Genomic DNA, 25,081 nt, shown 5'->3' with positions numbered 1-25,081 from the left:
AATTAATGTTATTAATTTATTAATTACTTAATTAAGTAATTAATTTATGTATTTATTTATCATTTATATTAAATAATAATAATAATTATTATTATTATTATTATTATTAATAATAATAATAATAATAATAATTATTATTATTATTATTATTAATAATAATAATAATAATAATAATAATAATAATAATAATAATAATAATAATAATAATAATGTATTATTGTTGTTATTGTTGTTGTTGTTACTTCAGTCAGATTTACAAAACTTTTTATCATTAATAAATAATTTTCCGTTATATTCATGTCCTGTAGTTAATAATCAGCTGATCGCACTGTCCCTCAGTAAACAAAGCACATCGAGGACATTTCCCAGCATGCACCAGTCTCAGAAGAGAATGTGCCAGGTTGCCAGCTCCACTGATTTAGCGCATTAGGCGGCTTTTGAGATGGAACGGTTTAGTTTTAATGAGTCGTGTTGGGAGTGTTTCATACAGGGCCTTTAAAACGGTCAGTGAAAGGCTCGGACCACCAGGGGGACACATGACTTTTAAAATAGATACACTATATTGCCAAAAGTTTTGGGATACCCCTCCAAATCATTCAATTCAGGTGTTGTTTTTCAGGGGTTGGACTTTGCCCAATAGTTCCAGTGAAAGGAACTCTTAATGCTTCTGCATACAAAGACATTTGGACAATTGCATGCTCCCAACTTTGTGGGAACAGTTTGGGGATGACCCCTTCCTGTTCCAACATGACTGCACACCAGTAAGGGATCATCAAAACTGCATGGACTAAGCATTTTTTTTCTGTTTACTGCAGCTATAATGCAAGTGAGAACAGGAACTAACAGGTTTCTCAGACATGTCACAACATTAAGTTAACTACAGACTCTTAAAAGCTTAAAGACTCATTCATTAATGACTTTAACATTGTAATTGTTGGCAAATGGGTGCGGTTTAAGTGGAACAAAAATCTCCAGATCTTCATGGAATCATATCAGTGCACAGTTTGGAGTGTGTTACTCCTTATTTACAGCTTTACTAGACAGTTTAACAGTGTGTATTAGATCATCTGTCTGCTTGTATTACAGCTTGAGTCAATTGTATAGTGTGACATAAGATTTAAAGTTCCCCTAAAGATAGATAGATAGATAGATAGATAGATAGATAGATCTGACAATTTGTCATTCTTTTAGTTGATGATTAGCATCATGAATTTATGGATTTCTAGTAAAAATAAATGACATTTTGGTTTGCATTTGGCAACATTTCTGGCCAGGACATACCTGAACATCTTGCTTAGGTGTGTAAAAACCAGAGACAGACCGTCAGGACCAGCAAGGCCTTCTCTGGTGGCCTAAACGGCAGTGATCTGAATCTCTGCCTTGCATGTTAATATATTTAATATATTTTTCCATGATTGTGTATTAAATTATTCCCAATAGTCTATTCTCTACATTTCATAGCTTTTCTCTTGGTTGCGCTGCTTCCAGTAGTGTATATTTATGATAAGAGTATTTATCCAATCATATTTCAGCTAGTGATTTGAAATATGATCAATCGATTTGGTCACGGACATCCTTACAAATGCATTTTCATGGCGGACTTTTTAAAGAACCATTTATGCTTTTGGGTTTTCTTTTGCACAAAACAAACAGTTTGCCTTCATTCCAGATCCCCTGGGTGGACTGTAGGTTATTTATTTTTAATTTTTTTTGCTGCAGTGAAAGGAGACTTGTGAGACTGAATTGTGTTAATTTGTTTTTTTTGCTATATGTAATGTAATTTTATTCATGTTCACTACAAGAGCCTGTGACACAACGCACTGTTATACAGTGTTTCTATATTCGCTGCCTCTCATTTCGGATGCTGCGTCCTCTGGAGATTGCAGTTTGCTGCATACGTCATCAAGAATGTCTTTATTGAGAAAAGTAACCGTAATAAAATGGACTATTCCTTGTGAGGTGTGAAATATTGTAGACTAACTTCTTTTTTACTTTGCTATTTAACAGTTGATTAGTATCTATTGCCATGGTGTCATGATGATGGTATAGAGGTGGATTAATTCAGGAAGGACACCAGTGAAGGCCTAGATGTGAAATGCACGACCTGCCACTGGTAAACACATATACCATCTTTTAGAGAACGGTTATAATGATCATTTCTCAGGGATTGGACAGAAAATATTGTATTATTATTATTATTATTATATATATATATACTAAGAATTCAACATTCAAAGCATAATGAAATATTACAAACACGACATTCACATTTTATAAAAGGAAAAAACTGGAGAAAGAAAAGGAAAAGGGGAAAAAGTAACAGGAATGGTATACATTAATAATCATATAGTGAAAGGGATTAGACAGAAAAGATGCTAAGCTCCTGAAGTGCTGAATGACGTCATCAAAACTTTTGATTTCTGATGTCATAAACCTGTTGATTTCGTTACCGTTTTGTAGCGCGCTAGCTTATAGACAATCTTGGGGTAGCATATGCAAAACTTGAAGAACAGAAAAACCTCTGAGAACTTTTGATTTTACAGGAACTTTGAACATTACAGTCCATGTTGTCAGGTGGAGTGAATTTGTTTAAAAAAAAAAAAAAAAAAAAAAGAATCGTTTGTGCGGACCTGGCAACCCTGCTAGACGGGCCATTTTGTTGTAGTGTTTGAGGGGGAAAATTAGCCAGTTAACTATGAACGTCGTGCCCTGTTTACTCGCCCCCGTGTGCTCTCTCTGTCACATATTAAGCCAGAACGCTACCTAAGGTTCGAACGTTTGTATCGGGCGGACTGTTTATAATTATTCACGCTGTTTCACGGCGTTTGTTTGGGGTTTTTTCACGCCTTAGCTGCCGTGCTAACTCGGCTAGCCGGCTAACTTCGGCTGTAGTTCCTCTCTGGCTCAACTTTGTGAGCAAACGGCTTTCATGTTATAAACACACACCGAGGGGGGTCTGCACGGCGTGTCGCTGAAGAACTGAGAAAAGAGGCAATAAAAGCACTGACAGGTCGCTTTAGCCAGCAAGGGGGGGTGCAATAAAATAAAATAAAAGTTATAAATGATGGCAGAAGAGTCACGGCAGAGCAAGAGCGCGAATTTCTCAGCTCTGGTTGAAAACAGCAACGGAGTCACTAAAACCCCGAGCTCGAAATCCGGCACCTCGAAGAAACTGGTGATTAAAAACTTCAAAGGTAAATAAATGATAGATATGTGTGCTAAGCTAAGTTTATAGTGGCTTTAGCCAAGATAACAATCTCATCTAAATGACACTGTGAGTATTTAAAGAGTCTTTACATGTACATATATATAAAGCCTCTCGGTTATATCAAATACAGCTAAGGGACGTTTGTCCTAGCTTGGCTGCTTAATTGTGTTTTGTTTACAAATGATAAGCTCTGAGAGTAAAATTAAAGTCTCAAACTCATTAGCTTTGCGTTATAATAGAAAACAAACTATTAAAACATATAGGTAGTGTTTTTGTTGTCTGTAATATTACAGAATGTGTATAACGCTCTATAAGTGCTGTGAAGGTCGTCTCTGATTGGACAGACTGTGTCAGTTAGTTTCATTGAAAGTAGTTCCGGCTGTCAGGCAACTCACTCGCTTGTATTAATACGCTTGCGCTAACGGTGCTTTCTGGATATGTAGGATTTACGAGATGAACGCTCATTAAGTCGTAATTAATTGATTAAAGTTGAGATTCTGTATGCTTGGGGATTGGACAGATTTTTTTTCTTCTTTTTTTTTTATTGTATTTGCTGAGCATTCAACATTCAAACCTTACTGAAAGATTGCATTTTATGACAGAAGAAAAGTAGGAAGTTTCTCTGAAAGTAGTTCTGGCTGAAAGGTAAATCACACGATTGTATTAATACGCTTGTCCTAATGGTGCGTCCTAGACATGTCGGATTTATGAGTTGAACGCTTGTGATGGCCACTACATTAAGTGGAAATTAATTAAAGTTGATAATCCGTGAGCTTAAAGTTTCTAGTGTTATGGGGTGTGTGAGTAAAAAAAAAAGAAGATGAAATGAATGATGATGTAGGGCGGTCACTTTTTAAAGTTCGAACAAATTTTTAATGTCGCACAATTTGTTCGAATATGTCCAAACATATATTCGCCCCACGCCTCCCCTCAAAAGGCCACCACAACAAAAAACATTCTTTTCAGTATTTTATTAACACCCCATACAACGTCGTTGAATAATATGCAGTCATACCAGGTTGTTCGCTTGGCGCCGCTCTGCTAGTCTGCGCCTCTGTCCGACTTTCTGCTTCCTCGTTGTGGTGATACACGATGTTGCCAAAAGTTTTGGGACACCCCTGCAAATCATTGAATTCAGGGGTTGGCCTTGGCCTCTGCCTTTACATGCACATGAATGTAATATGGAGTTGTCCCACCCTTTGCAGCTATAACAGCTTCAACTAGATTCCTCTACAACCATTCCTCTAGAGGCACATTTGTGAAGTCAAGCACTGATGTTGGACGAGAAGGTCTGGCTAGCAGTCTCCACTCTAATCCATCCTAAAGAGACTAAAGTTCCTCCACAACAAACTCACTCATCCATGTCTTTATGGACCTTGCTTTGTGTACTGGTGTGTAGTCATGTTGGAACAGGAAGGGGTCATCCCCAAACTGTTCCCACAAAGTTGGGAGCATGAAATGTTTTGGTATGCTGAAGGATAGAGAGTTCCTTTTCACTAGAACTAATCCCTGAAAAACAACACCTGAATTCACTGATTTGGAGGGGTGTTCCAAAACTTTTGCCGATATCATAAGTAATTAGGTAACCCGAAGATTTGTTGTTGTGGACAAAGTCGTAACTTTGCTATCTATGGTGTAGAATCCCAAATACTTCCACACGCTGCTTTTTAAAGGATTTGGGTCATAATTGTCCACTCAAGGCAGTTCCTCTGCTTGCTGTTGGCTTCCATTTTTGTATCATTAGCTTAATTTTTACTGGTGGGTCAAGAGGGCATTCAGAAGGTCGTCCACTGCTGAATCAGATACTAAACAACAAAATTATAAGTCTAATGCACTGGGCAAATTATAACTCGGATATGAATTTTTCGCTATATTCATATATAGATTAAACACTGACAGCAGAGTGATGGTGAAGTCTGGGGTTGATTTGTTGAAATTGAATGTTTCCTCATCTTATGCAGCAAAGTTATTGAAAGACAAGCAAATTGGTTCACTAAAAGGTGAGAAACGGTTTGATTACGATCTAGTACGCAACTATAAAATTTACAGCGGCTCCATAAATTGATTAAAAACGGGGGGGGGGGCATAACACACCTGATGTGCATACTTTGTTCGTCAGTTTCTAGAAGTTTTAATAAAAGCATGCTGTATTTTCTCTTGTAGTTAGTTTACCTAAGAGAAGGTTTACTTCCATCTTGCTCTGACCAAAGTGACTTGAATGCGCTTGACATCCTAAAAAGTTCCCAACCCGGAGTAGTGCAGTAATACCTTATTGTTTCTATTGTAACCACATCTTCACAAGGATTTGCATAGAAGCTGCTTTGAGAATAATAAATAAATAAATAAATAACATGTTGCTTAACAAAGAAGAGAACTTGAGATCTGGTGAAGTTTCCTGTAAGAGGATGTTTGTTTAATGTTTATTTATGGAAGGAGTGTGAAGTGTCAGCATCTCTGTTTCTCTACTTCTGTAAAGCTGCTTTAAGACAACGTCCATTGTTAAAAGCGCTATACAAATAAATTGCATAGAATTGAAAATCGCTGTAGTATATGAGGAATAATACACTGGTTTTGGAAAATAGTACCGGATCATGCCACCGTGCCGTGTTTTTATTCCTTATTTATCAAACATAAATCTGTTAATCACCACAAGGGCAAGGTTAATGACGAGTTTTACACCTTCACCCTCAACGCCAGGTGAAATTAAAGGTAGATGCGTCTGTTAAAGATCAGATCAGAGCTGAGAATTTAAGTAAATACTGGACTATTATTATATGGTTCCTGGTGATCCAGCGCTCTCATTGCCGTGACCCAGGTTCGATTCCTGGGCAGGGCGCAAACCCAGCAACTGAAGAGTTAGCTCCCAAGCCCGGATTAAATGGGAAGATTGCGTCAGGAAGGGCATCTGGTGTAAAACCTGTGTCAAATCGAAACATGCGGACTAAATGATCTGCTCTGGCGACCCCAGACAGGGACAGCTGATGGAACAACTACAAATAGACTATTATTATATGATGATTAAGAGCAGGGTGATGATATTATATCATGATTATCTGATATTGCTTTTCTTAGATATCGTCATTATTATTACTGTTATTATATTTTTTAAAAAATTATTATTATTAGTAATAGTAGTAGTATTTTTTTTATTTGTTTTAAATTTATTTTTATTTAATTATTTATATATTTTAAACAATCAGCTGATTTGATCATTTTGTACAGTTTCAGTCATTATTATTGTTAAATGTTTTTTTTTGCTTTTTGGTGATCATTTCATGTTGCAGGCAGTAAATAAATAGATTTTTTTTAAATGATTTGTAAACAAAATAATGCATCAGGAAGCCTGTTTATCATTAGAAATGTGCTGACACACACAGCACGGTTTTTTATCATTTCACCCAGACCCTGGAGCTACTTTCACACATACGGTGATTTTTATCACTGAACTACGAAGTCATCAGTAGGCGTTCCTACTACTGGTTGCCATAGTAACGCTGATTATCAGTGGATTGCACTTGACGACAAAGTCTTCCAGCTAAACTGAAAAGTCCTGCAGGGAGATGGTGATGTTTGTGTTAAATCGCTCAACAATCTGTTTTCACTCCATAATGTTTCCATAAAGTTTTCTCAATTTTGTCGAGTCACAAACCCTCACTGGAACTAATAAACTCTCTCTCCCTCCTCTCTCTCCCCTCTACTTCTTTCTCCTTCTCTCTGTCTCTCTCTCTGTCTCTCTCTCTCTCTCCTCTCTCTCTGTCTCTCTCACGCTCTCTCTCCATCACCCCCTCTCTCTGTCTCTATTCCTCACTCTCTCTCTCTCTCTTCTCTCTTTCTATCTGTCTCTCTCTCTCATGCTCTCTCTCTGTCACCCCCCCACTTTCTCTGTCTCTATTCCTCTCTCTCTCTCTCTCTCTCTCTCCCCCACTCTCTCTGTCTGTCTGTCTCTTTCTCTCTCTTTCTCTTGTTGCTATAAAGTACATTTGTCTCGGTTAATGTTTCATGCATGGCTAAAACTGTTAAAAAATGATCAGTGAGATCACTTGATAATAACTTTGCCTTATGTTTGAATAGTTGCTGAACTGGTCCAGATCTGTAAATAATCTCTTCCAGGATTATTTTCTTCCACGTCCCTGTATGTTGCATGAAGGAAAAGAGCCTTGGAATCTTTCTGTGCTTACATCTGAAGAGTGTGTTGTGTTGTACAGACAGACCCAAGCTGACAGAAACCTACACGGAGGACACGTGGCTGAAGTTGCGTGATGCCGTTGGTGCGATCCAGAACAGCACGTCAATCAAATACAACCTGGAGGAGCTTTATCAGGTAACAAACACAAAGAGGGAAATGCTGGAGGAAGATCACAGCCAACTGAGCAGATCTAGGAGAGGGTTATTTCGAGTGGATTTGGGGATTAGTCCTGCACTTCGATGAGTTTAGCTCAGTAAAACTTCACCTTCTCACTTCTTCTTGATCTGCTGAGTTTTATACGCACACATTTCACATCTGGTAATTCCTCCAAAAATAAAAATAGCTGCACGAACACTGACATGGTGCGTGAGGAACAAGTCGAGAATAATGCTGCTGATCCAGGGTTTTATTTCTGTATAACAGCACAGACAGAGTGTGAGCTAATCCACTTACACCACAGAGAATTGATAATTATAATATTTAATATGAAAGACATGTCACATATTGGAAGAGTTTATAGTTAGATTTAATGATACAGAATGTGAAAGAGTACAAATAGTTCCTGTTCTCACTTAGAGCTGCAATAAACAGTTACCTCACCAGCCTCTCTCGCTCTCTTTCGCTCTCTCTCACTCTCTCTCTCTGTTTCTCTCTCTATTTTTCTCTCACTCTCTCTCTCCTTCTCTCCTCTGCTTCTCTCTTTCTCTCTCTCACACACACACACACACACACAATACTCTCTCTCTAACACACTTTCTCTTTCTGCCTCTCTTTCTCGCCCCCTCATACACACTCTCTTGCTGCCTCTCTCTCTCTCTCTCTCTCTCTCTCTCTCTCTCTCTGTCTCTCTCACTCTCTCTCTACCCCCCCCCCCCCACACACACACACACTCACACTCTTTCTCTTTCTGCCTCCCTCTCTCTCGCCCCCTCGGACACACACTCTTTTGCTGCCTCTCTCACTGCCTCTCTCTAACACACTCTTTCTGCCTCTCTCTCTCTCACCCCCTCATACACACTCTCTTTCTCTTGCTGCCTCTCTCACTGCCTCGCTCTGTCTCTCTCTAACACACTCTTTCTCGCGCACACACACACACACACACACACTCTTTTTCATCTGTGGCAAATTAGCTCTAGTGGTATGTTTTTGGTAGGTGAAGGAAACCAGAGAACCCTGAGGCAGCCCAGGTAGACACACACACACACACTGTTATGTTTAGGTTCCATACAAACAGAGACCAGGATTGAAGTGAGGACACCGGAGTAGGTAAGCTGCAACCCAGTTAAAATATTATTATGCATGTTTAATAAACGCATCTAAAATTTAATCTAAAACTGCATTCATGAAATTGGGAGAACATGGATTTCATTTCATCCTTAACAGCATCCCTGGCAGCTAAAAGTAATTCTGACAGTGCATCATGACTAGATTCATGTTTACAGATGCTCTGCTTTGTTTAGAAGCATATACACTATATTGCCAAAAGTATTCACTCACCCATCCAAATAAACAGAATCAGGTGTTCCAATCACTTCCATGGCCACAGGTGTATAAAATCAAGCACCTAGGCATGCAGACTGTTTTTACAAACATTTGTGAAAGAATGGGTCGCTCTCAGGAGCTCAGTGAATTCCAGCGTGGAACTGTGATAGGATGCCACCTGTGCAACAAATCCAGTCGTGAAATTTCCTCGCTCCTAAATATTCCACAGTCAACTGTCAGCTGTATTATAAGAACGTGGAAGTGTTTGGGAACGACAGCAACTCAGCCACGAAGTGGTAGGCCACGTAAACTGACGGAGCGGGGTCAGCGGATGCTGAGGCGCATAGTGCGAAGAGGTCGCCAACTTTCTGCAGAGTCAATTGCTACAGACCTCCAAACTTCATGTGGCCTTCAGATTAGCTCAAGAACAGTGCGCAGAGAGCTTCATGGAATGGGTTTCCATGGCCGAGCAGCTGCATCCAAGCCATACATCACCAAGTGCAATGCAAAGCGTCGGATGCAGTGGTGTAAAGCACGCCGCCACTGGACTCTAGAGCAGTGGAGACGCGTTCTCTGGAGTGACGAATCGCGCTTCTCCATCTGGCAATCTGATGGACGAGTCTGGGTTTGGCGGTTGCCAGGAGAACGGTACTTGTCTGACTGCATTGTGCCAAGTGTAAAGTTTAGTGGAGGGGGGATTATGGTGTGGGGTTGTTTTTCAGGAGCTGGGCTTGGCCCCTTAGTTCCAGTGAAAGGAACTCTGAATGCTTCAGCATACCAAGACATTTTGGACAATTCCATGCTCCCAACTTTGTGGGAACAGTTTGGAGCTGGCCTCTTCCTCTTCCAACATGACTGTGCACCAGTGCACAAAGCAAGGTCCATAAAGACATGGATGACAGAGTCTGGTGTGGATGAACTTGACTGGCCTGCACAGAGTCCTGACCTCAACCCGATAGAACACCTTTGGGATGAATTAGAGCGGAGACTGAGAGCCAGGCCTTCTCGTCCAACATCAGTGTGTGACCTCACAAATGCGCTTCTGGAAGAATGGTCAAAAATTCCCATAAACACACTCCTAAACCTTGTGGACAGCCTTCCCAGAAGAGTTGAAGCTGTTATAGCTGCAAAGGGTGGACCGACGTCATATTGAACCCTATGGATTAGGAATGGGATGTCACTTAAGTTCATATGCGAGTCAAGGCAGGTGAGCGAATACTTTTGGCAATATAGTGTATTTTGAAAAACGCTTGTGTGTGTTACATCAGAGCCGCAGCTCGGTCTACTGGAAATAAAATCGGTCTGGTTTTCTGTAATGATTGTATTTATTGTGTAATGAACATCTAATGCGCAGTACTGATGTGAGTCTAATTAGATTCATAATCTTCTGCTTCCTCTGCTGGAATGAATCCCCACATTATATACTGTGAGCATGTGTGTGTAACTATGGTAGGATGTTTGTGGCTGGAGTGGATGTTGTGTCCTTTATAATCTGGTAAACCTTCCGGTCAGTGCGGTGAGGTGTAACGCTTCAGCTGTTCTTGGCAGCCAGAAAATCAGTTAACACACATCGAAGGTCGAACTTGAGTGACACTGTATAGCATTTCTGCACTGGATAAACTATAATGGTCTTTTTCTCTTTTTTTCTTCAGGCAGTGGAAAATCTTTGTTCTTACAAAGTCTCACCCATGTTATACAAGCAACTCCGACAAGTGTGTGAGGATCACGTGCGAGCTCAGATCCACCAGTTTAGAGAATATCCTTTACTGTGGTTTTGTGTGTGAGAGAGAGTATATGTATATGTGAGAGTGCGTGTATATGCGTGAGTGTGCATGAAATTATGTGAGAGTGCATACATGCAGGTGAGGGTAAATATAAGTGTGTGTGAGTGGATTTGTGTGAAAGTGCATACATGCAGTGTGTGTGTGAGAGTTCATTCATGCAGGTGAGAGTGTATATGTGTGAGAGTTCATTCATGCAGATGAGAGTGTATATGTGTGAGAGTTCATTCGTGCAGGTGAGAGTGTATATGTGTGAGAGTTCATTCGTGCAGGTGAGAGTGTATATGTGTGAGAGTTCATTCGTGCAGGTGAGAGTGTATATGTGTGAGAGTTCATTCGTGCAGGTGAGAGTGTATATGTGTGAGAGTTCATTCGTGCAGGTGAGAGTGTATATACTGTATGTGTGTGAGAGTGCATATGTGCAGGGAAAAATGTATGTGTGTGAGAGAGAGTGCATGCGCGATTGTGTGCGAGAGTGCATGTGAGAGTGTGCGAGTGTGTAATACACTGATGTAGTAAACTGATATTTGCTTTGATACCACATTTACTACTTCTTTGTGTTTCCAAACCCTGTTCTCTCCCACTAGGGGGCATCATCACACTACTTTCACCACATCAACCTCACACGCTCACTGCGTCACCTGACTACAACTATTCACTTTTTACAAGCCGACCAGTATTTCCCGTAATAAAACCTCATCTTTTTTATTTATTTATTTTTATTGAATTGCTATTTTTAGGTCACTTTATAAGTGCAGTTAAATGCTAGTAAAGAGCAAAAGTCACTCCAGTTAACAGATATACACCGGCCACACTGTAAATAAAGAAAAAAAAAGTTAAATCTGTGTACACTATTTAACCTGGGTGACCTGAAGGCTCAGGAAAAATCGTTGACATTGAAACTTATAGAAGCTCATGTCCTTCAACATGTGAGATCAAACTGATAAATTTCCATTAAAGTGCAGAAAATAAAAGTAAGGGCTTTTCTGAGGCTAATCTTGCCCTTTTAAAGTTGTAGAATAAGCTGTGCCTAGTCTTAAAGCTGTACATAAAGTACCTTTCTTCACTGTTAGCCTGTATTTCATTACCTGCAGTCTCTCTACTGGGATTAGCAGTAGAAGTGTTTCAATGACGGAGTGTATTTAAGACCTTAACACACACTTACAGACTCTCTGGACAGTCTGTCTTTTCTGAAGAGGATGAACAGATGCTGGCAAGACCACTGCAGACAAACAGTAAGAAACAACACACACACTACCTTCTCAGCTGAGTGTAATAAACTGAGAAATGAAGCCACAAGCTGAAGGAGTCACAGTAACTACTGTAGCTGTAACTGTCTGTCCAGCTTTTGTCCTCATTCTTGTGACCTAGCTAGCATTAGAAAGTAACCTTTAATGGGATTTTGAAGTTTAATTATCCTTAAAAAATATATAAATAAAACGATCAAAGAGTTAAATGATTTCCTTTTAGACATGCACTCTCTCCTTCCCTCCAGATCATGATCCGTAGCATTTTCCTCTTTCTGGATCGCACATACGTCCTCCAGAACTCCCTTCTTCCCTCCATATGGTGAGGTAACCAAATACAATGCAGCCTGTCATGCCGGTCCGAAACTCTGTCATTAAGGCTGTTTGTTCTGATGACGCAGGGATACGGGGCTGGAGCTGTTTCGCGCACACATTGTAAGTGACGGCGCAGTCCAGAGTCGTACTGTAGAGGGAATCCTGGAGCAAATCGAACGAGAGAGGAACGGCGAGACCGTGGATCGGAGTCTCCTGCGTAGCTTACTAGGCATGCTCTCAGACCTACAGGTGATTTTAATAGTTTTATAGTAATAAATTACATAATGATGGAGAAGAACAGTTTTGTGTCATCAGACTGTTGATGCAGTCATTACGGTAAATTCTCTGGTGTTAGAGCTACTTATTTATTATTCTAATATACTACTTGTATATTATCTTATGGATCTTTTCACAGGTGTATAAGGAGTCCTTCGAAAACAGGTTTCTGATTGAGACGGATCGCTTGTATGCAGCCGAGGGTCAGAGGCTGATGTTAGAAAGAGATGTAAGTATGAATGGATTGACCGATTCCTGTTTTGTGTGTGTTTACAGTATGAAAGACCTCTCTGTACCATGGTGCATTTCTGTGTTTGGGTTTCTTTCAGGTTCCTGAATACCTGCACCACGTAGCACGACGACTAGAGGAGGAGAACGACCGTGTCATCAGTTACCTAGATCAGAGCACTCAGTAAGTTCTGGCTCCTGGCCCTGAGGGTCTGGGCAGCAGTTAAGGCCAGTTTATATTCAATGTTTGATTGTCTATGTGTTTAGAAGCAGCAGCAAAACATGTAGAATTGTTCACACACTCTTGTTCATGGTTTAAGTACGGTACATCTGGAGGACGGTCACTAGAGGGCATATTAGAGCCAAAATAGCCCTCATTGATTTCATGTACAGCGACGCTAAACCTTTCCGCAGGTTTAATTTTGCAGTGAACTGCATCTCTATCTGAAAACTTTCAAAAGAATGTTTTTTTTAACTAAGCTAGAAAACTATTTTTCCAGGTCACCACACATGGGTTATATCATTCAGATGTTCCCAAAGCATCTTAAAGGAGAGCCGACATTTCATGCAAAGATTTTCTATAAACCAATAAGAACAGTGCTAACAACACAGCTAGCATTTGATTCCTACACAGGTCTGGATCTCTGGGAAAAGCCGAGAGGTACAAAACATAGACAGACAGTATTGGAAATTTAGCATACTTAACAGTAGCAATGTTACGATTTTAACCACATAACAAAACGTGGAGAGCCAAAACCCTTATTTACATATTTACATTTTCTTGGTGTTTCTTTCCTCACAGGAAGCCCTTGATCTCGGCAGTAGAGAGGCAGCTTTTGGGTGAACATATGACTGCCATTTTACAGAAAGGTGCGTCTAATTCATTGTGTATGACCATGTCTATTATTAAACAGCGTACACAGCCATCACCTTGATACACTACTCTTCTATCTACTCTACAATCCTTACTAATGTTACTGTGCTTTAGTTATTATTAATCATGCTAGCTTTTCTACAAAGATCTGACTCCAGCCACTAAAATACAAGACAGAAGATTGTGTTTTAAAGTCAGACACCCTGTATATGTACGATTCTTCTCCTCTGTTGCTCTTCCAGGTCTCAACACACTGTTGGATGAGAACCGTGTGACTGAGCTGACTCTGCTGTACCAGCTCTTCAGCAAAGTGAAGGGAGGCCTGCCTGTATTACTGCAGTTCTGGAGAGAGTACATCAAGGTACACACACAACTCGCATCCCTTACATTATTGTTCTTTTGGCAGGGAATCAAATCGGTTCCTCCTATGTATCATTCATTAGCGCTCCCGCTGGCTGTTGCACATTTTGTTCCCTGTCCAATCAGTGTCCTCTTCCTCCTGCAGAGCTTTGGCGGTGAGATTGTTGGCTCTCCTGAAAAAGATAAGGACATGGTGCAGGAACTGCTGGACTTCAAGGATAAAATGGACAATGTGGCGCACGGCTGCTTCCAGAGGAATGAGGGCTTCATCAATGCCATGAAGGAGGCCTTCGAGAGCTTCATTAACAAGAGACCCAACAAACCAGCAGAGCTTATTGGTAAGAGTCACAGTGAGCATACCTTCTCTTTGTGTCCCCTTTTATACTTTTGGAGTATATGTTGTTGAAGGACATTGTAATGAATCTAAATGATAACAATTATTTAAATTATCATTGAGGAATGGGGCTTATCAAATAAATCAATACAACTTAGATGACTTTAGTATGTTATAAATGCCACTACATGTTACTAATGAAGCGGCTTACAAATATAAGGCAATTTAGGAAAACGGTTTATTTGAGAATATAGCTAATAGAAAGACCGATTGAACAGAAGTGGGAGACTGCAGCAGCTATGAGTACAGACTCCACCCCTCGGGCTTTTGATTTGACTCTGCCCGGGTAGGAGGTGCTTTATCAGGTCTGACTCCACCCCCTGATATTTTTGGTTTTGCAGCAAAGTGTATTCAGGACAGAAATGAAACCGCCTAAACTGTGAGAATGAGATGGTTTTCACACACCACAGTAGTGTGTCAACAACACAGAGAGATGCATTCCTGGTCAAAGCCTTAAATAGAAAAAGTTTATCTGTGTCAAGTTCTATGTTGCAGAACTAGAATAATCAGTATAATAAGCTTCATCACCTAATAGTGTAGCAAGTTACCTTTTTTTCTGATTTAAGCACCAGTGTTGTTAACATAAGCTTCTTCAATCTCTAGCCGTTATGAGCTTAGAACCGTGTCAAACAAGTGACTCAGCTTTACAGGTAATGGCCCATTTGTGGTCACTCAGAGATGCCGGTCTAGCTTGGATTTACCCAAAGATGTAGATGACTATAAAGAAGACCACAGAGAACCATTGTGTGTGAGACAGAAATCTTATTTTGTGTGTGTGAGGAAAACCCCCATCAAATTTTCTTCACTCTATTAAAAATCATTATAAACATCCTCCAGCTTTACATGTATTTCACCAAAATGATGATTATTCAGTGTTTTCTTGTTATGTTGTGTCAGGAGCTAATTTAACAAAGGCTTCGGTAAAAACGGTGAGTTAAAAATCCCTGAAATCTTACTAGGTAAGATTCATTTCCTCATACACTGACCTTCAGACTTTTTGTCAAGTTTTTAGATACCTATGTGCTGTGGTGAATTGGCCATAACGCAGATCGATTTAGTTTATAATCAGATGTCAGAATGATTTGTGATGATCCTTGATTGCAGTTTATCAAGTTTTGTAGTTTTTGCTGTATAATCAGAATTGCTAGTAGTATCTGGGTACAAAGAAGAATCCATTAGGTATATTTCTAGTAGCCAAGCTAAATATTTTTCGACATGTTTAATGCTTTAAGAGCTTATCATGGTCATTTGTGAGTATTTTTATTGTCACACATTTGCAGGAGCTGTTACTGTGAAACATCACACTTAGGTTTGTAGATAAGTTTCATATTCACATGGTTAGAGAGTCACATGGGTATGAAGTCATACATTATAAGTCTGACTCTATTTTTTTTGGAATGTTTGGACATTGGATAACGCAGTCCAGTCAAGTTCAAAGAGTGTAATAATGTAAGAGTGGTAGAAAGGCATATACAGTAAATATACAAGGAGGTGCAATACACACAGGATAATTGTGCAATCTGGATAAATACACATTGCATTTGTGTGATTTCCTGCAGCCAAATATGTCGACTCCAAACTACGTGCTGGTAACAAAGAGGCCACAGAAGAGGAGCTGGAGAGAATCCTGGACAAAATCATGATTATCTTCCGCTTTATCCACGGTAATAGTGTCCTTGTTTATTTAGAACATAAACTGCTTTATCTCTTGATCTTTATTCTTGATATAATTCTTTTCCCTAGCATATTCCAAACATGCTCTTATCTTCTCTCTGCAGGTAAAGACGTGTTTGAAGCGTTCTACAAAAAAGACCTAGCGAAGCGCTTGCTGGTGGGAAAGAGTGCCTCTGTGGATGCCGAGAAATCCATGCTGTCCAAACTCAAACATGGTGAGATTGTCCCTTTGTGCCTGGCTTTTTGCATAGTCAGCTTTGTGAATCTCATTTGTTTAGAGGGAAAGAGAGGGGGAAATGCCCTTTCCCGAGTTGTAGTCAAGGACGGAAAGTCCACTGGGCGATTTCCCAACACAGAACTAGCGCAGAAAGCACACCATCACATGGCTGTATGAACAGGAAGTCTCTAAGCAGCTGTGGTCTAACACCAGAGCTGACTGTGTTTGCAGTGCTTGCTCTCTCTGCGCAGTAAGACCTTATAATTTTCAAGCTGTCACATGTTTACTGAACAAAAGATACATGCCTAAAAGCTGAACAATGGAGGCCTGCTCTTAGTGTTGACACAAAAAAAGAACCTAGATATCAACTGCTCATAATATTTGCTTTATAAAATACACTCTGCATCTGACTCGAACCAATTGGATGACCTCAAATTTAAATTCATAATTTTTATTCATACAAACAGACCTTTTAAAGGAGTTCTGTGAAGCACAAATTTTTATTATATGAAACATGAGTGATAGGTTTATTTTGTGTCTCTCTTTAACAGGGATTTGTAATATAAGACTAATAATAAACACAGCCAGTCATTTTTATATCCCCAAACAGATAAAAGGACCTGTTTTTGCTTTAAATTGTGCATCTTAAACTAAAAATCCTTTAGGGTTTGTGTGTTTGAGGATAACGATATCCCTTCGAGGTTAAGAACCAATCAAGGCCGGACCAACAGAAAGAGAGCACTGTCCAGTCATTGTTAAGATGGGTTGAAAACACATACTCCCATCACACTCCATTCACTCCCAGTGAAGTCATGCTTCCGGGCGTGGCTACAAACTGTGTGTTAAAAGCCGGTTGTCTAACGTCAATCTTTAGTGTCTAGTGTCAATCTTTCATCACATTAAAACAGAAAGTATGTAAATTTCTAACAGAATGGGCGGGGCTAATCGATGTCCAGCCTTCTCTGAGCGTCTGTTGGCTCTGTGTCATGGGCTTCAGTGGAAATTTTCATTCATGATGCAGAAAGAATTTCCATTTAATAAAGGAACAGCGTGATAATTCAGTGAGAGATCTGATCATTTAGCTCAGTCATGTCTGAATGGATAATGTAGACACTTTGTTAAACGTTTTGTCACTTCATTTTAATAAAACTTCAGGGAAAGCCGGCCTTGCTCTGTAGCCTTAAATCACCTGTTTATCATCATACACCTTTATACCACATTGCTGGAACATATCATGTCCAAGATGTAAATTATCAGAGAATGACACCAAACTTTATCTGGGATGGCAGAATGATATAGGAACTTTCACATGCTATAATTGTGTCTGTTTATGGCTCCTGGAATATGTAATGGGTCTAAAGGTGTTTCTAGTCATTTATAATTTCTTTGTGGAAATTAAGCGCTGGTATTTTTGTAAGTGCTTATAAGAACTACATACTTGAATTACAGTTCAAGTAGAGATGTTCCACAGAAACATTAAGAGTAATAGAGTGCGATTATAACTGACTTCATGGTCCTCAGATGTGACGTGATGTGATTTATGTTTATGATCTTTTGTAGAGTGTGGTGCAGCGTTCACCAGCAAGCTCGAGGGCATGTTCAAAGATATGGAACTCTCCAAAGACATCATGATCCAGTTCAAACAGGTAACTTGATGCTTAAGGTATCTTTATCCTAATCCTCACCTTAACCATCATCTCGTTCCTTTAATTTTTTGGAAAACCCTGATGGGACTTTTGTCTTCATTTTTCTAGAGATCTAGAAAACAAAAAACCCGAGAGGTCACATTTCTCACTTCCCCAAATGCATTTCTGTTAACACCTATAGTACAATGATCTGATTCAGGACTTTCACAGAAGTGGCCAAATGACACATGTGGCCTCAGCATCTGCAGCATGATTAAGCTTTTAATGTTGTTGATTGTTATTGAGATGCATACTGGTATAACATGTGGTTGTGGTCAGTGAGCTCAGAGTTTCCATGTCTTGCTATCTTTAGTACATGCAGAATCAGAGTGAACCCAGCAACATCGATCTGACTGTCAACATCCTCACCATGGGCTACTGGCCCACCTATACCCCCATGGATGTCCATCTGCCCTCGGAGGTTTGTATGCGCTTGTGTGTGAATAGGAAAAAGATCAGACTACTGCACAGTCAGGATTATGCTCACTATGGAAACTTTTTTTTGTTTCACATTTCTCTTGAGGACTCTCTTGTGTGTCCTTTTAGATGGTAAAGCTTCAGGAGGTGTTCAAAACCTTCTATCTCGGGAAGCACAGTGGGCGAAAGCTTCAGTGGCAGCCCACACTGGGCCATGCGGTGCTTAAAGCTGAGTTTAAGGAGGTCAGTCTCTAACGTGACCATGATGACACGCACAGGGTCTGTGTTTTAGAGCTCAGTTTGGGATGTAGGTTTGTTCACCATGTTAACTTTCTTTCTCTGTAGGGGAAAAAGGAGCTGCAGGTTTCTTTATTCCAGACACTTGTTCTGCTCATGTTTAATGAAGGGGAGGAGTTTACCCTAGAGGAGATCCAAACAGCTACAGGAATAGGTAAAGAAATGTCATTGTTTAATTGTTTTTCCCCTGCGATAAATTATCAAAGAGGATGGCAGACACATATAGAATAACATACCTCTAATTTTACATAGATTTGTTTGTACATATGTCATATAATGATAGAAATATTCATTTGTAATGAGGTTGGGTTGAAGATATTTTCTCTCTTGTTTATATTAATCTAATAATTAATCATGTATGCATATTTACATTAATAACACACAAATATTTTGTAATTTAAATCTTGGATTTATATCCATTGTGGTGTCACTTAAAGGCATTGTGGCATCTAAAGTGCTTTGTTTCTAGAGACTGGGCTTTTATATTGTTTGCTTTGTCATAAGACTACAAAGCTCAGATTACAGTTCAACTGGAGAAGCTATGCTGTCAGTGGAAAGAAATGTGTGCCAGGGTAATAGGGCGTGTCCTGTAATTCAGTATAATGAAGGAACCATCTTTTTTTCCCCAGATTTCTCCTTTTTGTCTGCCCTTAAAAATCCTCAGTTTAAGCGATTGTGCTACCATTCACAAGATTCACTTAATAATTCTTATGTATCAGGGTTTTTGTTGTTTTTAGCATTTACACTTAAAAATGATTTGTTTGTAATTAACGCAATAATTAGCGCAAAATACTGATTTTCGCTAATTGTGAAAGGACGAACATTGAAGTCTTAGACAATTATAGTAGTAATAATATTAATAAGAAGAAGAATGAAAATAATGTCCTCTGTGTAGACCAACCTGAATTGGTGGCATTTTAGTTACATCACCCCAGTTCCTTGGTCTTGTGCTTTGCAGCATTAGGAACTGGGTGATGTGTCGTTATTGTTGAATGATATGGCTTGTGATTTTCATTGTGTTTCATAGCTGCATCACACAGCAGGCACCTGACACAAAACACGAGCAAGTCAATAAGTGAAGAAAGTGTTCTTACTATGTAAAAGGTCATTTAGCTGTGGATATATTGAAATGAATATATATATATATATATATATATACATACACATACATACATATACACAAATGCGTATAATTATATGTTGTCCTGGATGCAGCTTGACTGTTTAAAAGGTCCGTGAATTGTAATTGTTTGGTTGTCCCCTCAGAGGAGAGTGAGCTGAGACGCACACTGCAGTCCCTGGCATGCGGGAAAGCTCGTGTACTAAATAAAAATCCCAGGGGGAAAGACGTGGAGGACGGAGACCGCTTCAACTTCAATAACGACTTCAAACACAAACTGTTCCGTATTAAAATCAACCAGATTCAGATGAAGGAGACGGTAGGTTTTTCCCTGTTCTTGTTCACCATCTGTCTGATACATCTGTCCTTTGAACCTTTTTCCTCCTCCACTCATCCAGTGACACAATCTCATCCAGCTACATTGTAGGTCTGTGTTTAAGCAGCGGCTTTATCTTAGTCTGCATTATAAGATTGTTAAATTATAACCTATTTTATGTCCTCATATAACCCACATTAACTTGGATGGATGGTGTCTTTACAGCTGATTTTAGAAGCTGGTTTCTGTTAATTATCAATTTGATATCAGTACAGTTAATGATTATCTAGATGTCAATAAAGAGGATTATTTCATAATATTCCCAGCCTTGTAAACATTGTTTATGATTCTGTCATGATAGTCCTGCTGTAAGACGAGACTGTGAAACAAGTAGGCTTGTGGGCACTCAAAGACAACTATATCTGGGGATTTTGTAGTGCTTAATCAACTGCTATTGCTAAATTGATTACATTTCCTCCCCTGGAGTGCTGCTGTATTTGTGCTTCTGATTGGACAGGTACTGAATATTACATTAGATTAAAAACGTATGTAATTGTTCATATGGTGACCTTTTCGGTGAGAAAGCATTGTTTAGCAGTGTCAGAGCTTTGTAACAAACAGAGGGCTTTACGTTTCTTTGGAGAGGCTGGTGAAAGGACAGATTATAGCTGCTATAATGTGTAAAGGAGTGATAAAGCCATTTTTGATGTAACAAACATATAGTATAGCATTTTATTAGAGGATTTTTTTCATTTTGGGATGTGTGGTTATAGGAAAAGAATCAACTTCACATCCGGCTGGTTACTTGAATATAACAGCATGCTGCTCAATGTGTTATCCCTTACAAATGGTACATTTGAAATGTCCTACTTGACTTCAGGTAGAGGAGCAGGTGAGCACCACAGAGCGGGTCTTCCAGGACAGGCAGTACCAGATAGATGCCGCAGTGGTGAGGATCATGAAGATGAGGAAGACACTGAGCCACAACCTGCTGGTGTCAGAACTCTACAACCAGCTCAAGTTCCCTGTGAAGGTACAGCTCACGCCACATGTTTACATGGAGGACACTACGCTGTTATAGAGTTCATTTAAAATGGATTATATTCACTTTTTGGCTGTTAAACTCCACACAAAGCAAAAAAAACATGTTTATAAATTTTAAAAACTGAAATATCTCATTTAGCTAGATTTTCAGGCCCTTGGCTAAAGAGCTCCAAATTCAGGTGCAACTTGTCTGCTTTGATTAATTTGAGATGTCTTCAATAACCTGACTCGGGTCTGCCTCGGGCAGTTGATGACATGATTTAGAAAAGTACACACTCAATTCACAGTGCATGTCAAAGCAGAGAACAAGCCATAAATCAATGGCCCTCTTCAGGGATGTGAGATCCTGCTGGAAGACCAACCATCTCAGAAAAGTCCCATCAATAAGGTTTTTATGGTAGAGTGCAATTAAAGGACTCTTCACTGCATGAGTGGAAAATGAATTTGTCGTCTAATGAAAACCAGGCGCTGCTTATGAACTGTTCATTATTATGATAAAGCATGGTGGTGGTGGCATCTTGTTATGGTGTGCTACTCAGTGATAGGGACAGGAGCACCAATGAGAATTAAGGAAAGGATGAATGCAGATGTAATCTTCAAGTCCTTGAAGAAAACCTGCTCCAGATTGCACACAACCTCAAACTCCTTTCAACACAGCAAAAATCCAAAGCATGCAGATAAAGCAACGCCGGACTGGCTTCAGACTTTAACCCCGCAGTACATCTCTGAAGGGATCTGAAGATGGCAGTTTACAGACTCTCCCCATCCAAGCTGATTGAGCTTGAAAAAATTTGCAGAAAGAATGAGAGAAATTGCCCAAATCTGTGTGCAAAGCTTGTAGTGATTTACCCAAGCTGTCATTATTCTTCTACACACTTCCTAATAGTAATCCATAAAGGGTCTGAATATTTATCTAAATGACAGATTTTTTTAATTCTTGATAAATTAGCAAAGATTTCTAAAAACCCTGTTTTTAAGTCATTGATTGGCGTTAATAAAAATAAATAAAACCCACTTTAAACTAAAGAGGTTCGAATACTTTCCAAACCCACTGTAATTGTTGTCGTCTCCCACAGCATGAAACTGTATTGCACATGCATTCACCATCCACTCCATCCCCGCTCATCACCATGTTGCTATCTAAAATCAGCCAATCATGTGGCAGCAGCACAATATATACTGTCAGGTAGATACAAGTCAAGAGCTTCAATTAGTGTTTAGAATGGAGAAAAAACGTGATATCTGTAACTTTAACCATCGCGTGGTTGTTGGTGTCAGATGGGCTGGTTTGAATATTTTAGAAACTTGCTGTTCTTCTGGGAATTTCACACATAAAATCTCTAAAGTTTATACAGAAGGGTGCAAAAAACAAAAAAAAATCTGTGGGTGCAAACACCTTGATGATGACAGAGAGGTCAGGGGAAAATAGCCAGACCTCCAGGAAGGGTATAGTAACTCAAATAATCACTTTTTACAACTATGGTGAGCAGAAAAGCATCTCAGCAAGTACAACACATCATTCCCTGATGTGAATAGACTACAACAACAGAAGACCACATCAGGTTCCACTCCTGTCCTGAGATAATAATGAGCACAAACTCAACCAAACTGGTTTTAAATTACTGTGCATCGGCTCTATCCTGGTAAAACCCTATAGCATGCAGGGTTATTTATTTTTTTTTTTTTTGAGAAACTGCTCAATCCAGCTATATTAATCAGGTTCTCTGGTCATTCATAGAAATAAACTTGCGATACATCTGGAACTGTACAGAAGAGTTTTTCTCTTGGAGAACATTAAATCATCTCTGCAACACTTAAATAAACTTTCTTACTGTGCTTAACCCTTGCTCTGTCACTTTCTCCCACAGCCAGGTGACCTGAAGAAGCGCATCGAGTCCCTGATTGACCGAGACTACATGGAGAGAGACAAGGAGAGCCCTAACCAGTATCATTACGTTGCCTGAGATCCAGCCTGGAGACACAGGCACAACCACTGATCTGAGATCTGCCCTTTACCCGGGCTGCGTGCCCAAGGACAGCCTGTAACCCACCCTTCGAGGACCCCGATTCTGCCCACCAGTAGTGTGACCAGGGTTGGCATGGGGCTTTACTGTACTTTAAAGCGGTGGTGTTACGTTGTGTGATGTTAGGAGGATCGCACGAGGAGAATGATCAGCTGATGATTTCCACAACAAGCACTTTGTTTTCTTTTTACTTTGTTTTGTTTTGTTTTTTTGAGTTTTGCTTTTTGTGGTCAGTCTTCTCTTTTGACGTCTCTCACATGCGCTCATAGTTTACTTCATCATTTCTTTTTTTTTTTTCTTTTTTTCTTTTTTTTCTTTTTTTTTTTTTAAAGCTGTTCTGACTGCTGACGTGTCAGATGTTTTGCTCTAGAATGAGGAGTGTGTTCAGGTTCTGAATGGCAGCAGCCTGTGTTAGCATCAGGGTTTTTGAGAATTTTCACTCAGGCTATGGAAATGTTGATTAAAAAAAAAAAAAAAACAAGCATTTTACTTGCAAAAGCTTCACTAACCGATGATACATACTCCATATTGGGTTATGTGACGTACTTTAGGTTCCACACACTGAAAAAGGCTAAAATGAGTGACAAAATGTATGCTTCTTTTTTTAAGACTCAACAAAGCACATTAGTATGTATGTATGTGTGTGTGTGTGTGTGTCGTGTGTGGATATCCGTGTGCTAGATTATTTTTTCTTCTAATTCACTACTAAAAATATTCTGACCAACATCTCTGGCTCCTCACAGTTTGTACATTATGAGGTTGTATGCTTTGTAAATGACCTCAGTTTGAATATTGTGCCTCCAGATGCAGCTTCAGACACCACCATCTGCTTAGGAAGTGTCTGTGTTATGTTCCTCTGCATCTAATTTATTTTACTTACTTAAAGCTAAGAATGTCTAAGACCAGGACATGCCGTGTCTGACCTCAAAGCCACATATTTATAAACTTCTTGTCATCTAGATGTGTAAGATACTTAATAGGGTAATGTTGATATGTAAAGCATGCTGGATTCCCTCTATCCTGGTACACTGCAAGGATTCAGGGATTCCCCAGATCTAGATGGCACATACCACAGCTGGGGCTCGAATCTGGATCCTGACTGTTGGATGTGTCTCATCAGTGCTTTAATTGGCTGTGTGTGTGGTGCAGAATCGGAAATCTGTGTATCCAGATGTACTCATGCTTCTCTCTCAAACCAGGTCCTGACTCAATCCACCATCCCCACACTGCATTACACAATCATTTGTTGAAGAAACACATCGTCCATGACCAGAAGGAGAAGTGGCTGATGGTAAAAACAAAGAAAAGTGCCAGAGATCTCAAGCAGCTGTGAAACGGTCAGCTGAAGCAGTTCTGACTTAACACTTGCACACTAGCTGCTCTTCTGTAAACACGATTTGAACAGATCGGTGAAGAGAGTGGCAAGAAAAGCAAGATTTAATCAGATTGCTGCTCAGCAAGTGGTTTAGTCAAAACCAAGTGATAGGATCACACTTCTTTAAAACATGTGACACAGAGTCAGGGATATGCGTGACCTTATGCCAGTCAGGGATGAGTGTAGTGAGTGTGAATTGGTCTAACCACAGTGTTGCTAAACTCTCAGTTCAATTTAGTTATCTGTATAGTGCTTTTAACAATGGACATTGTCTCAAAGCAACTTTATGGAAGTATAGAAACCTAGAGAGAAGAATATATATATATATTTTCCCTAATGAGAAGCCTGAAGTGACAGTGGCAAGGGAAAACTCCCTGAGATGATATGAGGAAGAAACCTTGAGAGGAACCAGGCTCAGAAGGGAATCTCATCCTCATTTAGGTGACACTGGACAGTAAATAATGTGAATATAAATAATGTCCTTTCTACAACAGCAACCAAGAGTTCTTGAGGAAGTATTAGGTCACTGTAGTTTCTGAATTCATTATAGACTTAGTACTA

At 39.6% G+C, this 25,081-nt stretch overlaps 1 protein-coding gene across 1 annotated transcript; it reads left to right on the top strand.

Moving 5' to 3' along the window:
- The first annotated feature begins 2,636 nt into the window (after positions 1-2,636).
- cul4a (cullin 4A) lies at positions 2,637-23,869 on the top strand. Its single transcript, XM_058380082.1, has 20 exons — positions 2,637-3,194; positions 7,414-7,529; positions 10,529-10,633; positions 11,824-11,892; positions 12,153-12,226; positions 12,306-12,468; positions 12,635-12,724; positions 12,825-12,907; positions 13,526-13,593; positions 13,840-13,958; positions 14,103-14,295; positions 15,911-16,015; positions 16,130-16,240; positions 17,803-17,888; positions 18,241-18,348; positions 18,474-18,587; positions 18,690-18,795; positions 19,908-20,084; positions 20,962-21,110; positions 22,990-23,869. The coding sequence occupies exons 1-20, from the start codon at positions 3,062-3,064 to the stop codon at positions 23,083-23,085; spliced, it is 2,265 nt and encodes a 754-aa protein (XP_058236065.1). The 5' UTR covers positions 2,637-3,061; the 3' UTR covers positions 23,086-23,869.
- The last annotated feature ends 1,212 nt before the right edge of the window (positions 23,870-25,081 follow it).

This window comes from Hemibagrus wyckioides, linkage group LG26 (assembly GCF_019097595.1).
Source record: "Hemibagrus wyckioides isolate EC202008001 linkage group LG26, SWU_Hwy_1.0, whole genome shotgun sequence".
Classification (NCBI taxonomy): domain Eukaryota; kingdom Metazoa; phylum Chordata; class Actinopteri; order Siluriformes; family Bagridae; genus Hemibagrus; species Hemibagrus wyckioides.
Note: the sequence above shows the minus strand (reverse complement) of the source record. Positions and strands in the feature narration are given on the sequence as shown.